We start from the raw sequence: 23,023 nt of genomic DNA, 5'->3' as shown, positions 1-23,023 counted from the left end.
TTTTACATTATTTTTCTTGACGGTCCCCTCACTTCCCATGGGTTCAAGCTACAGGTACAGAAGATTCCTCAATCTGAAAATCCAGTTTTCTTGGCTTGTTTCCATTTGAGAATTGAAAATTTACCATTCACTTTTTTAAGCGATTCTAGAGTTTTTCCATTGTTTCTTCACAGCTATTGATTCTCTTGTTCGACTTTTCTGAAATTTTCTTCAAAAGCTCTATTTTTTATTCATGTTTCTTTAATCCTTATATCCTCTTTAAATCATTCTGATTTATATGGTTGTTCCATTATCAATTTAGGGTGTCTTGTTGTGTCTTAATGGTGTCCAAGTGATGTCCATGATATTATAGATAGACCCTTCTTTTGAGGGAGGAAGATCTGAGTTTAAATATTCCTTAAAGTGAGGGACCCTGGGCAAATCAATTAACCTCTGTCTTCATTAGTGTTTTCAGCTATAAAATGGGGATCACAGGGTTATTATGAGGATTAAATGTGATATTTGTAAAATGTTTGACATCCATTGGCATTTAATAAATGTTTACCCCCCCATTCTATACCTTTTGTGCTATCTTCTCTTATTATATAGCATTTATTCATTATATTAGATACTCTTTTGGATTCATTTTTTTAAAATTGCTTTATCTTTCTTATTTTTCTTTTGATGAATTCTCTCATATTTTCTTGCTTTTTTGTTTATTTTAATTTATTTGGCACATTTAAAATATATTTGGAGGTGATTAGAGACCTGTATTTGGTTATAATCTTTCACTTTACTCACTTGCCAAAAGTCCCTTTTCAACACTAATGTCCTACAATTGTTGATACACACAAACACAATGTGTGTGTATATATATGTATATATGTACACATATATATGTATATAGTTACTTTCCTACTTTTTTCCCTGAGACCTTTTGCTTGGTCTATATCATATCATATCATATCATATCATCATGATATAATATTGTATTATATTATATTATGGTTTATGGTTCAATCAAGACTAACACCTCTGATAGAAGGCTTGCTCAGTCCTTTTCAGGGCTGCTCATTCACTTTTGGTGTCTTATCTGGTACTCAACTCTCACTTCTGGGTCCAAAAAGTTGTTAACATGTGGTCACATACTTGTAAATCCTCTATACAGACAGGCTAAGCCCAGTTAAGAGTAACTGGCAAACCTCAAACCCATCAATGAGTTACCCCAGGCATTTCAAGACTTCCCTTGGCAGAATTTGTTTCAACCAGTTTGTTCCAACAACCATGAAGATGGTTCCCTTCCCCCCCCTTACTTTTCTTTCTCCCTCTGTCCCCTCCCCTTCATTTTCCCCTTCATCTTTCTCCTCCCTCTTTCCCTCCTCTTCCCTCCTATATTTCTCCCTTTTCTTCCTCTTCTCTAAATAATACACACATATCTCTATGATATGTGTTTCTTCTCCTCTAAATAATACATATTTAAATATACACACATATCTGTATGATACTGCACATACATATTTATATATAGATATAGATATCTGTGGTTGTTCGACCATAGTCAATTCTTCATGACTCCATGAACCGTAACACCTCAGTACTGTCCATTGGGTTTTCTTAGTAAAGGTACTGGAGAGGTTTGCCATTCCTTCTCTAAAGTTTAAGTGGCTTGCCCAGTTAGTTAGATATCATTAGTAAGTATCTAAGGTCCTATTAAATTCAGGTCTGCCTAACTCTAGACATAAATGTTAATAATGATGATATTAATGTCATTTTTCTTTTCTTTAGTCAGGTGTTTTGGAAATGACACCTATCTAGGAGTCAGAACCTCCAAATTATACTCCCAGCTATACCTCCTACTTGAGGAAGTTACCTTGTTGAGTCTTTACTTCTACATTTCTGGATACAAATAGCAATCCCTATCCAACTCTTAGAATTGCGCTCTAGCACCAGATGAGAAAGAATATATATGAAATATGCTAAATAGTTTCATTACTACCATCACCAGTCCTGTCTAAATGTCAGCTGTGTATCTGTTTATTTGGTGACTTTTACATCACATTGCCTCACTGCTCCCCCCTCCTCAGCCCACCCCTTTTTGTTATCCTTTATTTCACATAAAACGTTTATTCCTTTTGCTCAAACATTGCTGTTTCTTTTATGCAAAGAATGTCATGGAACATGTACTTCTAGCCAGTGGCCCTAGCGTGATTTACATCTGGAAAGTGAAATTGTTTTGAGATTTGTGTGCAACACACATTTTATGCCTGAGTTAAAGTTATGTTTCTGTTCTCCTTTCACTGGTTCCAACTTCACTAGTAGCCTTCATTCAGATCAAGCCCTTTCCATTTTTTCCCTCTCAAATATGAGTAAAGTGTGTCAGCTTGAGCATTTTGCTGTTTTTCATATACTTGTTATTTTAAGATTCATAAGGCAAAGATGTATTTTTTAATGTCTTAGTATCATGGCTTACCACTTTGTTATAAAAATGTGGAGCCAGGACCCCTTTAAAAGAAAGGAATGGAGAAAACAAATGTAATAAATGCAAAATTAATACTTCATAAAGTATTTCACAGACTCCTACTTGAGTGCAATAAAGATTTCTTAGTAACTGTGCAAGCTGTCTTCTCAAGAACAAAACTGCCTTATAGACGATAAAAGAGTGCATTACAGGGTATTATTGAAAATGGAGGAAATACAGTTATGGAATCTCCCAACTCTATTACTAAGCAAACCAAATGATAATCTTGTACCTCCTCCTGTTTTTAGAACAAATATTTCCAATTTACACTAGATTCCCAGGCAAGGCAAATAATAAATGGAAAAGACTTCTAATTTTGGAGTCAGAGGAGGTCAGTTGAAATACCAATTTCCTGTATTTCTTATGTTAATTAATCACTCAGGAGCTCAGTTTACTTGTTTACAAATTGATGAGATTGGCATAGAATGTCACTTTCTGTTCTAGCTCTAAAGGACATCTTAGCAAATTGGAAAGACTTTTCTTAATCCTTATCCTTCTCAACCCAATATGTGTCAGTAAACAGTCTGGCATGATAGAGAAGTATTGGTTTGCATGCAAAAGGAATTGAGTTTATTTCTTTCTTCTACTTCTGTGACCTTAAATTCTTTGACAATCAATTTTATTATCTGTAAAATAGGAGGTTGGAATAAATGACTTTTGGGGTTCTCTTCTTGCTCTTGTTATAATTTTATGAATTTGGGTCTTCTGTGTTCTAAAACCAGCTTTTTATTTACTACTTCATATTTTCCATCTCTCATATATACTAAAAAAAGTGTCCTTTTAAATTAAACTGAATTAAATAGTGATATTCTAACTTTTGCTGTTTTTTAAAATAGCCTCATTTTTAAAATCTTGCCCATCCAGTTAGAATGAATATCATTTAATCAGTCAACAAACATTTGTTAAGCACCTACTGTATAAATAAATGAATGAATTGAAATTCATAGATTAAGTACTTACAGTGAGCTATGCTAGATAATGGTGATATGAAAGCAAAAAGTTAAACAAGATAAAGAATAATTGCATTTTTAGAATGAAAGATGGTCATTTCAATACGGGGAAGAGATGGAATTCCTTGTCTGAGGAAAAGAAAGAAAGCCCATTAGAGTTTACCATAGAATATGGGAAAGGGAGTAATGAGATTGGAAAGTTGTTGAGAGCACCTTATAGACCTTGGTTTTTAATTTTTTTTTTTTCTATTTGCAATCCCTTTTTACCTAAGAAATTTTACATAGGTATATAAAACATATATAAATTGAATAAATTATAATTTGTGACTCCCACATTCAGTTATGAAATCTCATATGGGTTCATGATCCACAGGTTAAGAAGCTTTATTATAGAGGACAGAGCACTTTATATTTTTATCCTAAATAGAAATTTATTGAATAAGGAAGTAATATCATCATATCTGTGCTGAAGGAACATCACTGAGAGCTGGATGGATTGGAATGGGGATTTGGGATAGGCCATCTAGGTCTGAGGTGATAAGAACCTAAATAGAAATAGATTACACATATATCTTTATATATGTGCGTATATAAGAATATATAAAAATATAGAATATGGAGTATCAAAAGGAAGGGAGGTTATTAGCAGATGAAAGATCAGGAAATCTTCATGTAATAGGTGAGGCTTAAGCTCAGTTTTAAAAGAAGTGAAGGATTCCATGAGGAAGATGTAAAGAAAGAATACATTTAAAGTAAGAGGCAACAGCTCAGAAGTGGGAGGTAGAGTTATATGTGTGAGAAACATAGAGAAGACCAGTTTGGTAGGAGGAGGAAAAGAAGAAGCTTGCACTTTCAGTAACCCCCAGAAGCATCAGTGAATCATGCTTAAGAAGCTAAGCTCTCAATTATCCAGAAATCCTATTATCCAGAATGACTTGATGCCATAATGCTGGATGCAGAGGCTTTACCATGTTTATTAAGTACCAGTATGAGTAACATCCAGACTGACTTCCTGGTTCCCATACAGATGCAGTGTTACTATGTAGGGGGGGGGGGGGGGGGGGGGAGGAGAAAGGAATTTTAAATTCAAATTGGTGATGAGTATCTACTGACTTCAGACTTCATGCCTCATAGTTTCTCTGGAAAAATAACTGAATTGTAAACCATAGATTTTAAAGGGAAATAGCTGAGCATGTTTGACCTACATAAATGTATGATTCAAAAATTAAATGAAAAACGGCGTTAGAGCTGTGAATTCTTAACTCTACTGTTACCTGCATCACTTTTTTAGTCAGGAGAGTAGAGAAAATGGGAGGTCTGGACAATGACAATTCTTCTAGGAGGCATCCTATCCAAAATCTGTGAGGAATCCCTCAATGCATTTGTCTTCTCTTCAGTGCCATCTTAGTAGATATTATCATGTAGACAGATTCCTGGTGTCAAAGAGTAGAGATAGATTTCCATTTCCTTTTAATGATTCATAATATGACTTGAATAAAATTCCTCATATATCTCTTTTACCTCACTGTCTCCACCACAGGATAATACTGTTTACCATCTGGTAATGTTTCTGAAACTCTTAGTCCTTTTGTCTAAGGCTCTGTTTCCAATAAGGCTTGTTTGGTTTATGGAATGGCTACAAGAGAGCTGGGTGGGGGTAGGGTGGTGAACATGGGCAGTGCTTTAACTTTGACATGTAAAGAGGCATACTGGCTAAAAGCCAGATTGGAGTTTACTAGAATATAAAATGCAGACATATGGTTTATATTGGCAAGGATTCAGGGTCGAACTCTCATTACCCCAAAGGCCAGACACCATCCCATAATGTCAATCTCCTGGGTGGATCTCATATGGGAAGACTTTGTGATATGGAATCTGTTCTGTATAATGTCACTAGAGGGGGTGATGGGGCCAGAACAGAGGGATAACTAGAATACAGTCACTACAGCTTCTCCCCAGAAATATCTCCTCCCCCAACATCTAGGCTAATGATTAAGTGACTTCTGGAGTAGCCTATCACCTCCAGGACCGAATTCCAGAAAGTATTTAATTCAGTACATATTTTTCAATTGCACATATTACAGGAAAGTATCTAAGATTATTAGGAGAATCATTTCTAGGACAATGACTCCATCAGCAAAAATTGTGGTTTTTGTATATCTCCTCCCCCAACAACTAGACTAATGATTAAGAGCCCTCTAGTTAGCTCCAGGACCAAATTCCAGAAAGTATTTAATTCAGTGCATATTCTTCGATTCCATACATTATGGGAAAGTATCTAGAATATTAGGAGAATCATTTTTGGGACAATGACTCTTATCAGCAAAAATTGTAGTTGCATACTCATACTGTGTGTGTGTTTTAATAAAATATGAAATTCCCCACATCATTCTATTTCTCAAACAGAGGTATTTTCTTTTTGAGTCTTTATGCTGGGTTGGCAAATCTGAAGATTTCCAAACAGCTTTGTAGACTCTTAGTCAGACCTGAGAATTTGCACAACACCCTTGTGATGAAGATAGGTCAAACTCTTGGTAACTTCATTTGCTGGTGTTGAAAAAGAGGTTGTGGTCTGTTGCATTAAGTAAATTCCTTCTGTACCCTATGATTAGCTTTTGAAGTGGCAGGCCTATACTTGAGTCCAGGCTCTGATATCTGGAGTACCATTGGCTAAGATCCCAACTTAGCTATTGTCTGGCTTTGGGATCAGTAACTTGATCCAGTGGTCTGAGTGACAGTCTAATGAATATAACTGCAAAATAGGGTATATGAATTAAATAAGCTTGATAATATTTTAGGGAAACTGATAAACATGCTATTTTGTTATATTTTGAAGGAATTATATTTCTCCCAGCATGTTTTATCAGTGATTTCATCTTCACTGGATTTATCCAGTGTTTTCATCTTCACAGGAATCCCTGGATTCAAGTTACTTTTTTGTGCCCATAATTCATATATGAAGATTCTCACACCTTGCCCGGTATCCAGTCATTTGCCTAATGTTACAAGGCAGGTTAAGGACCAGGCCTGTTGACCTATGAATGTGTGGCCTGAAGGGGATCAAAAATACAGATCTGTCTGGTGTCAGATATTTGCATCACTTGTCTGGGAGCAAGAAATGTTATGTATGATTAAATGGATGGGGACAATTGGTTTTTATTTCCATGGTAACCTTAATCAAATCCTCATCTCGGATAGCTGAGATAGTCATTCACCATAACCAAGGTCATCCCTCTAGTCAAAGACTGAAATTGGAACACACCATAGGATCAACTCTCCTGACTTCTAGTCCAAAGGACATTCTTGTCATTCAGATAAAAAAAAAAAAAAAAAACAACATTATTTGAAACAATGAGGGGACTTCTTTGTCAAGAGCACTAAGGCTAAATCATCCCAGAGAGCCAGTTGCCTATCTTGTTTTTAAATATCTCCCCCTTCACTTACAAATATATCTTTTTCCTTCTCCTATCCATTAGTTATCCATTGTAATAAAGAATAAAAAAAGAAAAAGGGAAAGGAAAACCAATTCATAAAAGCTAACCAACATATCAATAGACTCTATCTGTATTTACAATGTATGGTCTCCCACCTCTGCAAGGAAAGCAGGTGGTTAAATTTTCTCATCTCTTTTCTGAAGCCATTGGTCATTATAATTATATTGCATATGGTTTCAGGGCATTGTTTTGCTATTTTTTTCTTTCACTAATATTGTTCTTGGAAGTTGCTTATAAGACTTAGCTAGCCTGTCTTCTGCTGCAGGGTACATCAGTTTCTTTGTTCTGTCCAGAGGTTTAGAGTGAGAGCATCTATTTACTAAGCTGTGGGATGAGGAGACCAAAGTCAGGAAGCAGAAGAAGCTTTGGCTTTATTTTAAAGTGAAATGGAATATAATCTATCCTTTATCCAGTGAATTTGTGGATGGTTATTGGCCAGTTGGGCCAATCTCCGTCAATATTGTCATTAGAGTATTTCTTTAGTAAGATCCTTTGCACTTTCCACAGAGTCTCTAACTTCTCACCTTTTATTGCTTATACAATGAGGTCACTTGGATTCTTCAAGGGAATTTTGTGAATAAGACAAAATAATAGAATTTTCAGCTGCATAGGTCCCATAGCTGACAGTGTCTCTACAATGTGAAAATAATTTGCTTGGATGTGAACTTACAAAGGGGAGCCAATATAATTACTACATGTAATTTCCTTTGTAGCAGGAATGAATATCACCAGTATGGGAGTGCAAAGGAATGTTTTGTATTTGAAGTTCCCTATGCCATTATCTTGTTACCTTTGTGCTTTTTTCAAACAGGGGTTCATAGTTCATAGTTTTAAGTCTAGATCTGGAAGGAATCTCACATCTTTTGTTGTTGTTTGCTTGAATTTTATTTTTTCTCATCTTTTTTTTATCTGATTTGTAGCAAGATAATTGTATAAATATGTATGCCTATATTGGATTTACATATATTTTATGATATTTAACATATATTGGATTACTTGTCATCGAGGAGAGGAGGTGGGAGGAAGGGAGGAAATTGGAACACAAGCTTTTTCAAGGGTCAATGATGAAAAATTATCCTTGCATATGTTTTGAAAATAAAAGGCTTCAATAAAAAAAGAAAAAATCAAAAAAAAAATAAAAAAAAATACTTCCTTGAAAAAAGCAGCTTCTGCCACTGACCTGGATCCTGTTTGGGAAACTTTGGTCTCCTAAATCTACCACCACCATCATCACAAAGCCAGAACTATATAAAAAAGTGACAAAGGGGAAGAGTTATAAGGATATCTATTTAGCCTTCCTAGCTTCATCACAAGGTAGGGAACAACAAAAGAAGTGAGAATGCTATGTTCTCTTCCACACTCAGTTCCCACAGTCTTTTCTCTGCATATAGATTGCTCTCTTCATCACAAGATCACTGGAATCGCCTCATTGTTGAGAAGAGCCACGTCCATCAGAATTTATCATCATATAATCTTGCTGTTGCCATGTGCAATGAAATCCTGGTTCTTCTCATTTCACTTAGCATCAGTTCATGTAACTCTTCTGGAGAGAGTTTTTTGACTTGGAACCAGCATGTATGTAACTTCTTGGTGCTAACTCTTTTTTAGAGATCTACTGTCTCCATCCCCATTTGTGTTTTTTCACTGAATATTTCCTGTGCCTAGGATTTTCTCTCTCCTTGTTTCCATTCCATGACCTCCTTAGCTTCCTTCAAGCCTCAGCTATAATGGTACTTTCTACAATAATTCTTTCCAAGCTCTTCTCAATGCTAGTGTCCTTTCTCCTTCTGAGATTATTTCCAGTTTTCCTTGCTATATTTTGTTTGGAGAGAAATGTTTTTTGCTTTCATATATTAATAATTATTGAATTAAGATCAAGATTTTTCAGAAACTTGTAAGTTTTTCAGTCTCTGAAAGGCATTGTTAATGGGTGAGATCATCCAAATCTCAGAGCTACATAGCTTTTGATCCTGGGTGGGAGACCCTACCCAACTGGGGAATCTTACAAAGACTTTAAGGTGAATTCTGACCTATTGTCTTCTACTTAGTCAGATATAAACAGAGGTAGAGCCCCTTTTGTCTAGATTGTCCTAGATGGAATAATCAAGAAAAGAGATATCTCCGACTCAAACTGAGAGACTAGAGTCATGTCCTCCAGCCCTTCATTGGAATAGTTCCACCTTTCCTTATAATATTCATTCTTCTTATTAATTATTAAACAGAGTTGATTACCACCCTCAAAAACACCTAGTCTTCCAAGGGTATATAAGTAAGTATCACTCACCCCTTTTATTAATTATACTTAGCATGATTAACTTAATGATTAATTACCCGAAAACTATCTCTCAAACATTTTCTATGTCAAAATTTGTACTTTGTTATTATATGCCCTCCTTTAGATTGTAAACACCTTGAGAGAAGACTATTTTCTTTTCTTTCTTTCTTTCTTCTTTTTTCTTTCCTCCCCTGAGGCTGGGGTTAAGTGACTTGCCCAGGATCACACAGCTAGGAAGTTAAGTGTCTGAGACCAGATTTAAACTTGGGTCCTCCTGAATTCAGGGCTGGTGCTCTATCTACTGCACTACCTAACTGCCCCGAGAGAAGACTATTTTGTTAATAATATTATTGTTACTAAAATAATTTTATTAATGATATCTATTCTTGATATTATTTTAATGACACTGATAATACTGATTAATAAAATAATAATAATGGCTAGCATTTATATCACACTTTAAGGTTTGCAAAATGCTCTACTCATTTTATTTTTTCTTCCCAACAACCTAGGAAGGGTAGATGCCATTTTACAGATGAAGAAACTTAAGGAAGACAGGTTAAGTGACCTGCCCAGGGTCATGCAACTTAAAAGCACTTAAGATCTTTATGACTCTAGGTCTTGGACTCCAGCCCCCATGCCACCCCCAATGCCTTTGTATCACTAATACTTAGCCCAGGGACAGTTCTGAATAAATGCTTTCTGATTTCGCCAAAATGGTCATTTTTGGCTTAGGATGCTATCTAGACAGGGCCAAGATGCAGACTAATTTCACTTATATTGGGATACTTAATAAGAAAAAACCAGAATACTTCTATGTCATGCATTACAGAGGCCAATAAGGGAACAGATTGTGTTTTTAACTCAACAGAATCATTTCTTGATTCAATGACAGCCTCTGGATGTCTTTTTTATCTCTAGCTTAATGGACACATGTTGTAAGGAGACACAGTAAATCTCTGATTAGAAACTGAAAGGTGGTACATTTAAGAGCATCTCTTCCTTTCCCCTTTTTTCCCTCCAGAATTCCCATTGACTGGTTTGTGGCTAGCTTAATTACACCAAACGTAGTATTTTTCGCCACTTTTCCACCCTTTGAAAGAGCTATGTTTTCCCTTAAGTTGACTCTAGACTGGGCTGCCTCCAGTTGTTTCTGCCAGCAGAACTGGAAATTGGTTCCAGCAGAGACATTTCCTGTTGATCACATATAAATTGAACTAAGTTGTGGATTAACCTATTAATTCCAGCATATCATCCATGTGCCTAGATACTGCCCAATCATGGGAGCAGCAAATTTAGCATTGCATCCTTCAAGCTTTGGACTTCAGGACTTCCCAATCTCTTCTCTGAATGAGCATGTCACTTTTGTGTCTCCAATAGACATTCCAGTTACTAAAAAGATTTGTAGACTTTCGCTGCCTCTATTTCCCTGTGGGCCCTCATTTCCCTTCAATCGAATCCAAATATATGGTGCATATGAAATTGGACATCAGGAACTACAGGGAACCAGATTGTTCTGCTCATGTTACTTTTCTTTTTTAATTTAAGCCATCTGAAATTAGATAGCAAGAAAGTCTCAACATCAAACACTTGTGAGCAAAGCAAGCACATCTGTTTAAGTGTTCCAGATGCAAGGTGGATCTGGGTGGATGCATTTGATGTTCACAACTGATAGACTCAGTCTTCCCTTTCCAAGGAAAAAGACGACCAACCTTGCTAGATTTTGACCCCTGCCCTGTCAAAAAAAAAATTCCTCTGGTAATGCACACTTGCCATTGGTGTCTGACAGATACTGCTCCTAATCTGAAATATGAAAGGAGTTTTTGGCTAGAAGAGGGTAGTTGCATTAAGTGGTACTCTTTTATGTTGTACTGAGATTATCTCATCTCATCTGGTAGTTATTTCTGTAGTTAAAGGAGTGAAGCCTTTGTATTTATTTACCACCTGTGTGCCAGAGGACTTCAACATCATTCTTTTCTTCCCAGGCATGGATGGAAAAGGATAACATATGGACAAGTAAGCTTGGAAAGGGCAGGGATGATGTTTTAATAATGCATTATATTTCTTTGCACTCTTCTTTGAGATTGGCATTGGGGCTGGGAGCAGGGGAAGACACCAGCTGAGTCCTTTTCTAACACAGAACTTGATACCATTGTCACAGACAGAATAATAGGCTGGAGAAATAGTAGGAGTCCTGAGCCAATATGGTATTTCTCAGAATTATAGTTTGGCCTTGCAAAGTACCTTAGGGAATCATCTAATCCAAACACCTTTGTAACACACTGGCGTTTTGTATAATACCATTTTCCATATGGACATTTACTAAATACTAATACAAGTAATGTAAAAATACTTCTCCTGCTTATACTTGATGTGTTTATAATAACAGCAGTTCAGGGCATGGTGGGCCAGTGAGAGGGGATGATATTGACAGTCTGACTTTAAGCCAAATCCTTTGTAGTGTGTGTGTGTGTGTGTGTGTGTGTGTGTGTGTGTGTGTGTGTGTGTGTGTGTGTGTGTGTATTTAAAGGGATAGGAAAGGATGGAGAGTGGATCTCAGAAGCCTTCATCGTCTGGCCTCTACACCTGTACAATATGCACAAATCCTTCAATAACATTAAGAATTGTGCTGGTAAATATAATAACTGGCTTTCCCATCTGGGAACAAAAATGGGACAAAAAAGGGACAAAATATGTATGCATAGCACACATTTGAATTTAATCTCCATTATCTCTTTTTCTCTATCTTTTTAATAAAATAAAAAGCCCTGATTTGAAGCATTTTCCAATTTCTAAGGTGTGAATATTCACACTGAAAATGTAACAATTAGATCTCATGAGCCAATTCCCGCTAACTCCAGTACACCACTGATAACAACCCTGACAAATGGTTCTCTTGAGGCCCTCCACTATTTAGTTGCCCTTCTTTGGAGAATATCTCATTTGTCATTGCCCTTGCTAAAACGTAGCACTTAGAACTCAAAATATGATGTTCTATATGTAGTCAGACCAGAGCAGAGTACACCAAAACTACCACTTCCCTATTCCTAGATACGTTATTTCTCTTAATGTAATCTAAGATTATTCTGATTATTTAAAAAAAAAATTTCTGGGGCAGCTAGGTGGCGCAGTGAATAGAGCATCAGCCCTGAGGTTAGGTGGACCTGAATTCAAATCTGGCCTCAGACACTTTTAACACTTCCTAGCTGTGTGACCCTGGGCAAGTCACTTAACTCCAATTGCCTCAGCAAAAACAATTTCTATAATACAATCTAATTTTAGACTTCCCTTGTAGTCTTCTGAAATACCCAAGTCTTTCTCACATGAAATGCTTTCAAGCTATACCTACCTCATCATAAAATTCTGAAATTGATTTTGTGAACCCAAATCTGTAGCTTAATATTTCTCCCTATTAACTCCTTTTCTTCAAACAAGACTTGATTGCCATTTGTTGAGTATGTTGAAAATGGGATTCTTGTTCAGTTATTAACTGGATTAAATAGTCTCCATGGTTCTCAATTTTGAAAGTATCTGATTCTTAAATTTGTTCAAACCTGTCAAGATTCTGACTCTTGTCATCCAGTTGTGTTGACTGTTTTTCACCTGTAGATTTCTGACATCCACAGATTTGGTAAACATGTTACCTATGCCTTAATCCAACTCTAATAATACTTGGATCTTTAAAATTTTATAAATATATAAATTGCTTCCAGTGGAACAAAGTACAATTCTTCTAAGCCTTTCCATCCAGTGTGACTCTTATCATTTGAATCCTCCATAATGGATCAATGTAACATGGCTGGTAACCTTCCTCTAAATCTCTTAATATTGTCTGGATTTTATTGGAGTATTCAGGCTGTCCTCTGATTATCCCTCACCTTCAATAAAAGAGTGTCCTATTTCTCTTCCTGGTCTTATCTTAGTTTCTAATACAGCTTCTACATCTCAATTCTGTATTGGTAATATGTTGCAACTAATTCATACCCACCATCTCTCTCTCTCTTTCCCTTTGGGTAAACTGAAATTTTGTTTCTTCGGATAATCTAATATTGTAGCCAAATAGTAGTCATTTTAAAAAAATCTAAGGGAAAAATGTTCATCAGCAGAGGATCACTTACAGAATCCTTGGATGGTCCCTTAGAGACTTTCTTCTAAGAGGACATCATATCATTGATAAACCATTTTGGAGTTCAGTTGTTTTGAGAAATTGAATCCACCTAATTATTTGCCAGCCCACAACTCTCCACCTTTCCACAAGAATGGAATAAGAGATGTTGACAAATGCTTTGCTAGCATCTAGGTAACTATAAGTAGGCTTGCTCTGGTCTACTAGTTTCTGAATCTTCTAAAAAAAAAAAAAGAAAGAAATTAAGTTAGTGTGAATGATCAGGTCTTGATGAAGCCAAGCTAGGGTTTGGGGGTTTGGAATTTTTTTGTTTGGAGGTTTTTAATTTGGTTGATTACTATTTCAGGGAAAGAGGCATTCCTTCAGTATTCTTTTAATAATGTTTTAGAGTTTATTGTTGGGTAATTTCAGTGATGTCCAACTTACCATGACCCCATTTAGGATTTTCTTGACAGAGATACAGAAGTAATTTTCTATTTCCTTTTCCAGTTCATTTTACAAATGAGGAAACTGAGGCAAATGGGGTTAAGTGACTTGGCCAGACTCACACAGCTAGTAACTGTTGTGGCTGGATTTGAACTCAGGTCCTTCTGACTCCAAGTCACCCTATCTACTGTGCCATCAACTCTCAGTTGATTTAGAATTTTACCAGGAATATAAGAACAGCTCATTAGCCTATGGATGGAAAATCCCATTTTTCCCTTCTTTTGAACATTGGAATATTGATCCTTCTCCATCATGAAGGCAACTATAGCAGTTCAGGTATATCAAATTTCTTTCAATACTCTAGGATATGTTTTGTCTAGGCCTGGCAGTGTAAATTCATGACAGCTAGGTTTCTCTTATTATCTCTAGATTTTATCTTAGATTCAACACTTTTGTCATTTTTTCAGTCCTTTCTAATAATAAGATAATTTTCCTCAGCAGAGAAAACAAACAAAATGAGTTGAACAGATCTCCATCACCTATTATCTTCTACTTCTCCACATCTCTCACTCAGTCTACCCATCCTTACATGTTGTCATTCTCTTTCTCCTCTCTTTCATGACTGAATTTCTTGTGAAGTATTTCTTTGCTTTCTCACTCCTTTCTTAACTCTCTGCAATCGAATATCCAACATCTCATTCAACCGAAACTGTTCTCTCCAAAATCACTAATGATCTTGTAATTGATGAATCTGATGACTTTTTCTCAATTCTGACCCTTTTTGACCTCTCCAAAGGTTTTCCTACCATCAATTACTTTCTCCTTGATACTTACTTTTTATTAGACATTCGTGGCACTAATTTGCTATATCTCCTCCTACCTGTGTGACTTCTCCTCCTCTTTTGCTGGATCTTCACCCAAATCATCTTCTTGCCACCGAACCATCTATGATAGAATCAATGGTTTCCTGATGTTTCTTCCCTGAGACAGGTTTCTCCTCCTTTTCCCAACCTGATAAGTTACAGTTTGCTAGTTTGGAGAATATAAAAGGTCCCACCTATCTCAGGGGTGCGCTTCATTTTCTGGAGTCAATAGGTCTTACTGACCGTGCACAGAGTCCAGATGTTCAAAGTGAAGCTACATTCAGAAAAGTTAAATGTCACTCTAACCTTGCTGTGTTACAGTAAAGTAAACTTCCTCTTTTGTTAAGTGCTCAGTATCTTGCAAGTCTTAGTCTATCCCAGTATCAAACTTGAACTCAGAGGGTTTTGGCTTTAGAGTCACACCTTCTCTGCCTTTCATCTTTGCCTCTTGACTTTCCTGGCTTCCTTCAATTCTCAGGTAGGGATAAAAGAGAGAAAAGTTAAAGATGTGACTCTAAGATTACCTGGATCACCGGGTGCCTTGCACCTAATGAGTGAGTGCTTGAGAAAGCATTTTTAAAATCAAATTGAATTCTTAATATACAATTTTGTTGTCCCACCAGCTCATACCTATATCATTCATTTTGAATAAATATTTCTCTCCAAAGACAGATTCAAATCAGGGTTCTTATCCCTTAATGTGGAAATCAACTTTTCCTGTTTGTGTTAGGATCTAGAGTTCATTTTGATTATTTTCTATGTTCTTGTGTGTGTGTGTGCGTGTGTGTGTGTGTGTGCGTGTGTGTGTGTGTGTTTACGGTCATGAGTTTTCTCTTGGGTGCTGCTTTTGATTGTCTCATTGAGTGTCTTCTTGCCTTATATCTACACTGTCTGACATCTGGCTCTTTGGCTATAGAAAGGCAATTTCCTTTTTCCCTCCTTTCCTTTCCACTCCATTTCTCCCTCCCTTCCTTTTTTACTTCAGTGCCCTTTTGACCATCTTTTCTAGATTACTTAGGAGTTTGTGCCAAAATGTAACCCAATATGGCAGTGATCTTTGCATTCTCTTACTGATTATTTCCTAGATATGTTCCTTTTGCTCCCTAAATTTTCTTTCTTGTGGCTAGTGTGATTTTGTTTGAATTGTAACTTTGGGAGAACTATTTACACTATTTAATTTGATCTTTTTTATTTTTTACTTTTAATGTGTATATGAAATGATTATTTTCCACCACTTTGAAAACAGAGTTCTGATCTCATGTCTACAGGCCTCAGGTATTTTAAGCAACATTTTTTTTTTTAAATTTAAGATTTGTTAACAGTTTAGTCCTGCATGAGAGTAAGCTTTGATGTATTTGAAAAAAGAAATGCTGAAGATAAGAACCTGGCAGATCTATGTATTTTTACCTCAGGTGCCATTAAAAAAAACTTTCCTAATTTATCCTTGTAGAGGGAAATATATATATATATATATATATATATATATATATATATATATATATATATATATATATATATATATATATATATATATATATATATATACACACACACACATATATATACACATGTTTTTATATATATACACATATTTATATACACACACATATTTTTATATATATACACATATTTATATATACACACACACACACACACACATATATATATATATATATATATATATGTATGCATAAAGGCAGAGAATTTAAGTACTGATATCCACTCATTTACTCCAACAAGCAATTATTAAAGCATTTAATGCATTGTGCTGCAACAGAAGAGATAAAACAGTAACCTATCATTTAAAAGTAGTCCAGAAAGAAATCATAATCCCCGATATGCTTAATAAATGCTTGTTGATTGATGGATTTAATTTAATGATGACATGTTTGCAGATAAACATAATATAAAGCAGAATATTTTAAGGGTGATTTAAAAAGACCTATTGCCATTTTATAATTACAGAAACAGAGGTTCTTAGAGTTTAAATACTTGGTGAATGTTACTCAACTATTGAGAATTGGAAATGAATTTGCATACAGGTTTGTCTCTCTCTCTGTCTGACTTCAGGTCCATTGATATCTTCACTGTCACTCTGCTTTTCAAAGATGCTGACTATCAGTAATATTATAAATAATAAATCAAATCAATTATTAAATTATTTTGTTGTGTTTAGTCATTTCAGTCATGTCTGACTCTTTGAGATCCCATTTGGGATTTTCTTGGTAGAGATATTGGAATGGTTTGCCATTTCCTTCTATAGCTCACTTTGCAGATGAGGAAATGGAGGCAAACACAGTTAAGTGATTTACCTGGGGTCATATGGCTAGAAAATCTCCAAGACCAGATTTGCACTCAGGAAGATAAGTTTTTCTGAATTCTATGGCACTCTATCTACTGCATCGGCTCACTGCATTATATTAAATACATTAAATGCTTTAATAGTTTTCACCAATGATAGTAACTGACTTGACAGACTATACAACAGCATCACTATTTTTCCCCTTCTTTCACTATTTTTTCCTTTCTTCTTTTAAATTCTTACCAGTTTGCTTCTATCACTAAACATCATGGATTTTTCCCCCCCTCAGGTAAATACTCTCTTGATAAAAAGTACTATTTGGCTAATATGTTCCTTTTGAATAGTATGGACTTATCCATTGTCATATCCTAATGATAAATTGCAACTTACCAAAGCTTTTCATAGTCTGAATGTCCTCTTCTTCCTTTTCTAGTCTTACTCTTTTACCTAGCTCCATGCACTTTCCTTTACATACAACTCTGCTGGATTAAATACTCAAACAAGATGCTCCCCTTTCCATACCTGTATCAAGCATTGTTTTCCTTCATGCTATAAATACCCTTATCTCCACCTCTTTGAATAGCTTTTTTAAAGACTAGTTTCAAAAACTACCTTTTATAGATACCTTCAACTTCACTAATAGTAAGAATTACATGTGTTTAACATTGTCTTCTAGTTTCTTTTGTTAGTAGTCTAGTTACATCCTTTGCCCATTTTATATGTTAGAAAATGGGTATTTTCCTTGGATATTTGATATTTCCTTTATATTTTAAATGGCAAAGTTATTTTCTATTATATTGTTGCAAATTTTTTTCCAATCTGGTGTTTTTTCTTTTTATGTTGATTATGTTATTTTGTGTTGTACTTGAAGTAACCTGTTTATATTATTGAATCCATCTGCTTTGTTTCTGTTAATTTTATCTATTTGTTCAGTCTTTCTCTAAACACCTGTCCTGGTACTCATCCTAGTGAAGATTTGACATTAGGTTCTTAAAGACAGTGAAGTGAAGCAAAATTTTCTGTAGTTCTGTTTTGTTGAGTCATTCAGTCATGGAAATCATTCCTCTTCATGACCCTGTATGGTGTTTTCTTGGTAAAGAAACTTGAGTGGTTTGCCATTTCCTTCTCCAGTAGATTAGGTAAATAGGAGTTAAGTGATTTGCCCAGAGTCATATAGCTAGTGAGGTCTTCCTGATCCTAAACCTAATACTCTATCCACTGGGCTTTCTAGCTGTTTCTGATAAGACCTACAGATCTTACTAAGATGGATTTTTTTTTGGGGGGGGGGCATTTAGGATTCAGTGACTTACCCAGAGTCACACTCAGCTAGTTGTGTCAAGTGTTTGAGGTAGGATTTGAATTCAGGTCCTCCTGATTCCAAGACTGGTACTCTATCCACTGCACCTTCTAGTCCTCCCTGAAAATGTTTAAAGTGAAGAACTGGACATTGACCAACCTTGCTAAATGATTTGCTTTTAGCTTACAGCAATTCATAAAACTATTAAGGTGCAGAGAAGATACAATTTGTATGAGAAAATATAGCTTATGAAAAATAATGAGCTTGATGATCTTGGAAAAACATGGATATACGTGAATGAAATAATGAACAACAAAATGATCAGAACCAAGAGAATACTTTATATAGTAACAGCAATATTATGTTAATAACATCTTTGAGCAAATATGTTCAAATATGAAAGATATTCTCTGTATCTAAAGAAAAAATGATAAATAGAAGTATGTACAGAATTATTTTATATACACACATGTATACACACATGAACATATATATTTGTTTCTAATTGTAGCTATCTCTAAAGCATGGTGAGGAGAAAAAAGAAAAAGCAGTATCCATGATAACTTTATTATATATTTTAAAAGAATAGAAAGTTGTACATGATTTGCGGTTTCATGTTTAGTAATTTTTATAGATATCCTTATTTTATTACATAAATTAAAAATAAAATAAATAAATTTTTTTGAAATGAAGATATAATCTAGCTGAATTGCTGATTAGTACATAATAGGTTCTTAATAAGCATATGATGAATCACATTGAATTACTCTCAGATCATTGAATTATTGAAATATCAAAGAATTTGTTCTAATTCATAAGTTATTGTAGCCAAAGAATTCATTTCCCACTGGCTAATGTTACTGGCCAACTCCATAATTAGCTAAAAAGCTCTTAGGATAATGTTGTTCCCCCCATTTGTGACCCCATTTGATTTTTTCTTGGTACTACCAATATTCTTTGAGAGTCCAGAATGATCAAAAATGGCATTTGAGCAGGAGCTTGATGAATGGATAAGATTTTGATCAGCAAAAAGTCGAAGGTTGGAAGGAGGATTCTAGGAAAAGGAAATTACATGAGCAGAGTTGCAAGAAGTGGAGACAGTGCAATGAATTGATAATGAAACAATTTGACTAAAGCATAAGATTCCTGTAAGGTTATAATAGGAGATATAGAGGAAGCACAGTGAATAGAAGGTCCTGGAGACAGGAAGATTCTTCTTCCTGAACTCAGATACTGCCTCAGATACTTATTTACTAGCTATGTGACCCTGACTTAGTCACTTAGTTCTGTTTGCTTTAGTTCCCTCATGGAAAAAACAAACCATTCCAGTATATTTACCAAGAAAACTCCAAAGGGGATTACATTGAGTCAAACATAACTGAAAAATGACTTAACAATGAGTGAAAAAGTAGTTTGGTGCCTAAATGTGGATACCAGAATAATAGCTTACATTTTTTGGGAGCACATTTAAATTTACTAAGTACTTTTCCTCACAACTCTGTGAGAAAGGTAGCATTTTATAATTGAGGAAGGATTTTATTTTTTAATAGTATTTTTTTCAAATACATGCAAAGATAGTCTTCAATATTCACCTTTGCAAAATCTTGTGTTCAGATTTTTTCTCCCTCTTTCCTCCCTTCCCTCCCTAGGTAGCAACAATCTAATATAAGTTAAATATGTGCAATTCTTCTAACCTTTTCCACATTTGTCATGCTGAATGAGAAAAATCAGATCAAAAGAGAAAAGAACAAGAAAAAAAAAATAAATGTGAAAATATTGTGCTTTGAGCCACATTCAGTCTCCATAGTTCTCTCTGCATGTGATTTGTATTTTCCATCTCGTCTATTTGAATTAGTTTCAGTCAGTGAATTGATGAAAAGAGATAACTATCACAGTTGATCATCACACAATCTCGTTGTTACTATGTACAATGTTTTTTTGGTTCTTCTCAGTTCACTTAGCATCAATTCTTTTAAGTCTTTTCAGGTTTTTCTGAAGTGAGCTTGCTCATCAATTCTTATAGAACAGTTATATTCCATTACATTCATATGCCATAACTTATTCAGCCATTCCTCAACTGATGGCATCCATTCAATTTCCAGGAAGGAGGGATTTTAAGTGACTTACTGATTGATGAACACAACTGGTAAATGTTATGTTTGAACCAGAATTTGAACTCGGTTCTTTTGACTTCTGACCATAGTATTCTTATCACCATCCTAGTTCTTACTCTCAGGCAAATGGACTAAAATCTGAAGGCTCTGAGAACACTTGAAAGGCTTGCCTAGGGGAATGGCTTGATCAAAGAAGTGCTTTAGAAAAATAAAATTTGTAACAATTTGTTTGATGTTTTGGAGAGGTTAGATATTTGTTTACCAGAGTGATTTTTTTTTCTTCTCATTCATAGTAAATTTGGAGTTTGGAATTCTTTTGTAATTTTCTAATAGAACCCTCTGATGGTATCTCTTTAAAGTCCAGCTTAAATTAGGCTAGGGCTGCTCCCGCCTTCAGCCTATTCCTGTGCATGGAATCATGTTCTCATGCTCAGTAGGTTGCAAGCATTTGTTTTTTAAATATTTAAAAAATAAGCAATTATAAGCTTTTGGGCTAAGTCCTTATTGAAAAAGAGGTCTTTATGAGTAGTAATAACCTCAAAGATCTTTTTTTTTTGCCAGGTGAAAATTGGTTCACTAATATCTCCTGTCTATTTAAAAAATGTTTTGATATCGCATTCAAATAATAACTAGCATTTATATAGTACTTTAAAGCTTCACAAAATCTTCATATTTGTTAACGCTTTTGAAATTCACAACAATCCTGTGAGGGCCTTAGGGGCTCTTGTTATCCTGATTTTACAGTTGAGGAAACTAAGGATGAGAGGTTACACACTAGTGCTTGAGGCAGGATTTAAACTGAAGATAACACTTGATCCAATCTACCTGCATGCAGTTTCCTCTGTTTCTCTGAATTCTTTGCATTCATCATTTGTTATCATATAGTAATGTTTTACTAAAGTTATATGGTACAATTTGTCTAGCTATTTCCCAAGTGATGCCTTCCATCTATTTTTATTGTTGGTGCTAATAATATACCTCATTAAAGTATAATTTCTAGCTTCTTACCTAATTTTTCTCTTTTTTCTTCCCATCTTTCTTTGTCTTGTAACTTCTGGATTAGGATGCCGATATGCTAGCAGGAGAGGAACAAGCTTGGAAGGAAGTTAAAGGTTCCTTGGTAAAAATTGAAGATCTCCAGTCACAAGAAAGTATCCTTTTGTTAAGAGGTCAGAGTAAGTCTTTAGGTCTGTTTCACGTTTCAATTTTACTTTTTTTGTTATCTGTGGTTGGTTACCTTTTGAATGATTATTAAGGAAGTGGCACGTTGTGCCTTCTGTGTTGTGAGGAGATATTGCTAATACATTGTTTTGAGGATGGATGGATGAATAAATAGATAAAATATTTATTAAGGATTTAAAATGTGCCAGGCATAAGCCCCAAACAAAAAAGATAGTTCCCCTTCAAAAAGAGCTTACATTCTAATAGAAGAAGATGGCATATAAGAGGGAGCTGAAATGGGAGATGAGAACTTTAGGTAGATAAAATGGAGAAGTTCAGAGAGACAGGAAGGAATTAGAAAGGAAAGATATGTGCTATATGAATTCAAAAATATTACAGACAGAGGAATCTCAGAAAAGCTAACTTTTACCTAGTCATTGCTAGTAAGTATAAAAGGTTAAAATTTAAACCTAGAACTTCTTTGTTCAAATCTTGCACCCTGGCTACAGTGCCATGGTGGTTCCATATTACTTGGGTATTTTCTTGTTAACAATCTATCCTTGCAGGGGCTATAGCCTTTATTTCAGAGGCAAATATAGATTTACATGGATATAATTCGGATATAATTCAAAGGTATTTTCCAATCCGCCATGTTGCTTGAAACACAAAGACTACTTTCACTGAAGAATGATCTAAGAATATTTAGAAGAGAATCCTGGAGTAAACAGGAAGGTACCAGTGTAGAACATGGTGTAAAGTTCAGAGAAAGAAGGGTTACTATCTGGACCCTTCCTCAAAACTAAGGGTCCCTGAGGTTCTTGCCTTGGTTAAAAATAAAATGTGCTGTCAAGGTATGGTAATAATATATAGATTATGCAAAAAACATGCAGCAATTCATTAGGTACACTAGTTGTTGCTTTGGGAAAAAAAAGTCCTAAAGAAGTACTATATGGATAAGTTTTGACTGAGTAAGAGAGAGAAGTAAAAAGACTAGAGATTGGTCAAAACCGCATGTATGGGGTTTGGTATTCTGCATAATATAGAAAGGCACTAAAATACAATATGAGTGCTAAGTAATCTTCACTCCTCCCTTAAATGTGAAATTGTCACAATGTTATGATTTTTTTTCTCATATGAAAGCAGGCAAACAGCAAACTTTTAAAGTTTTTATTCTGTGTCTTAATTTCAAAAGATTTGCTCCTCAAATTCTCCAATTTATCTCCACCCTCAGAAGTACACCTGGAGCTTGCCAGAGTCAATTCATAGGACTTATTAGATTTAATAGTTGCATTTTCAGTGTGAGTATTTACAAATTAGAAATTGAGAAACACTGCAAATCTGGACTTTGTATATTATTTTGTTGATTGCCTAGAAATAAGTGATGGGAAAAGTGTTAAAAATGCAGATGAAACTTAATTGTATGTTGTTTATGTATTTTCTTTCAGAAATTACAATTGTTAAACATTTACCAGAATGCCTCTTTTTATACCCAGTCTAATATTTTAGTTATTACTGTAA

General features: G+C 35.0%; 1 protein-coding gene across 5 annotated transcripts in view; it reads left to right on the top strand.

Annotated features, from left to right (window-relative positions):
• The window catches only part of SMYD3 (SET and MYND domain containing 3), a 954,064-nt gene that overhangs the window by 784,645 nt on the left and 146,396 nt on the right, over positions 1–23,023 (top strand). For all 5 annotated transcript variants that reach the window (XM_074262568.1, XM_074262569.1, XM_074262571.1 and 2 more), the window contains one exon: positions 21,408–21,495. In XM_074262568.1, the coding sequence (XP_074118669.1) occupies positions 21,408–21,495 (88 nt within the window). The remainder of the gene's footprint in view (positions 1–21,407; positions 21,496–23,023) is intronic.

This window comes from Sminthopsis crassicaudata, chromosome 4 (assembly GCF_048593235.1).
Source record: "Sminthopsis crassicaudata isolate SCR6 chromosome 4, ASM4859323v1, whole genome shotgun sequence".
Lineage (NCBI taxonomy): Eukaryota > Metazoa > Chordata > Mammalia > Dasyuromorphia > Dasyuridae > Sminthopsis > Sminthopsis crassicaudata.
This window is presented reverse-complemented; position numbering and strand designations above follow the sequence as displayed.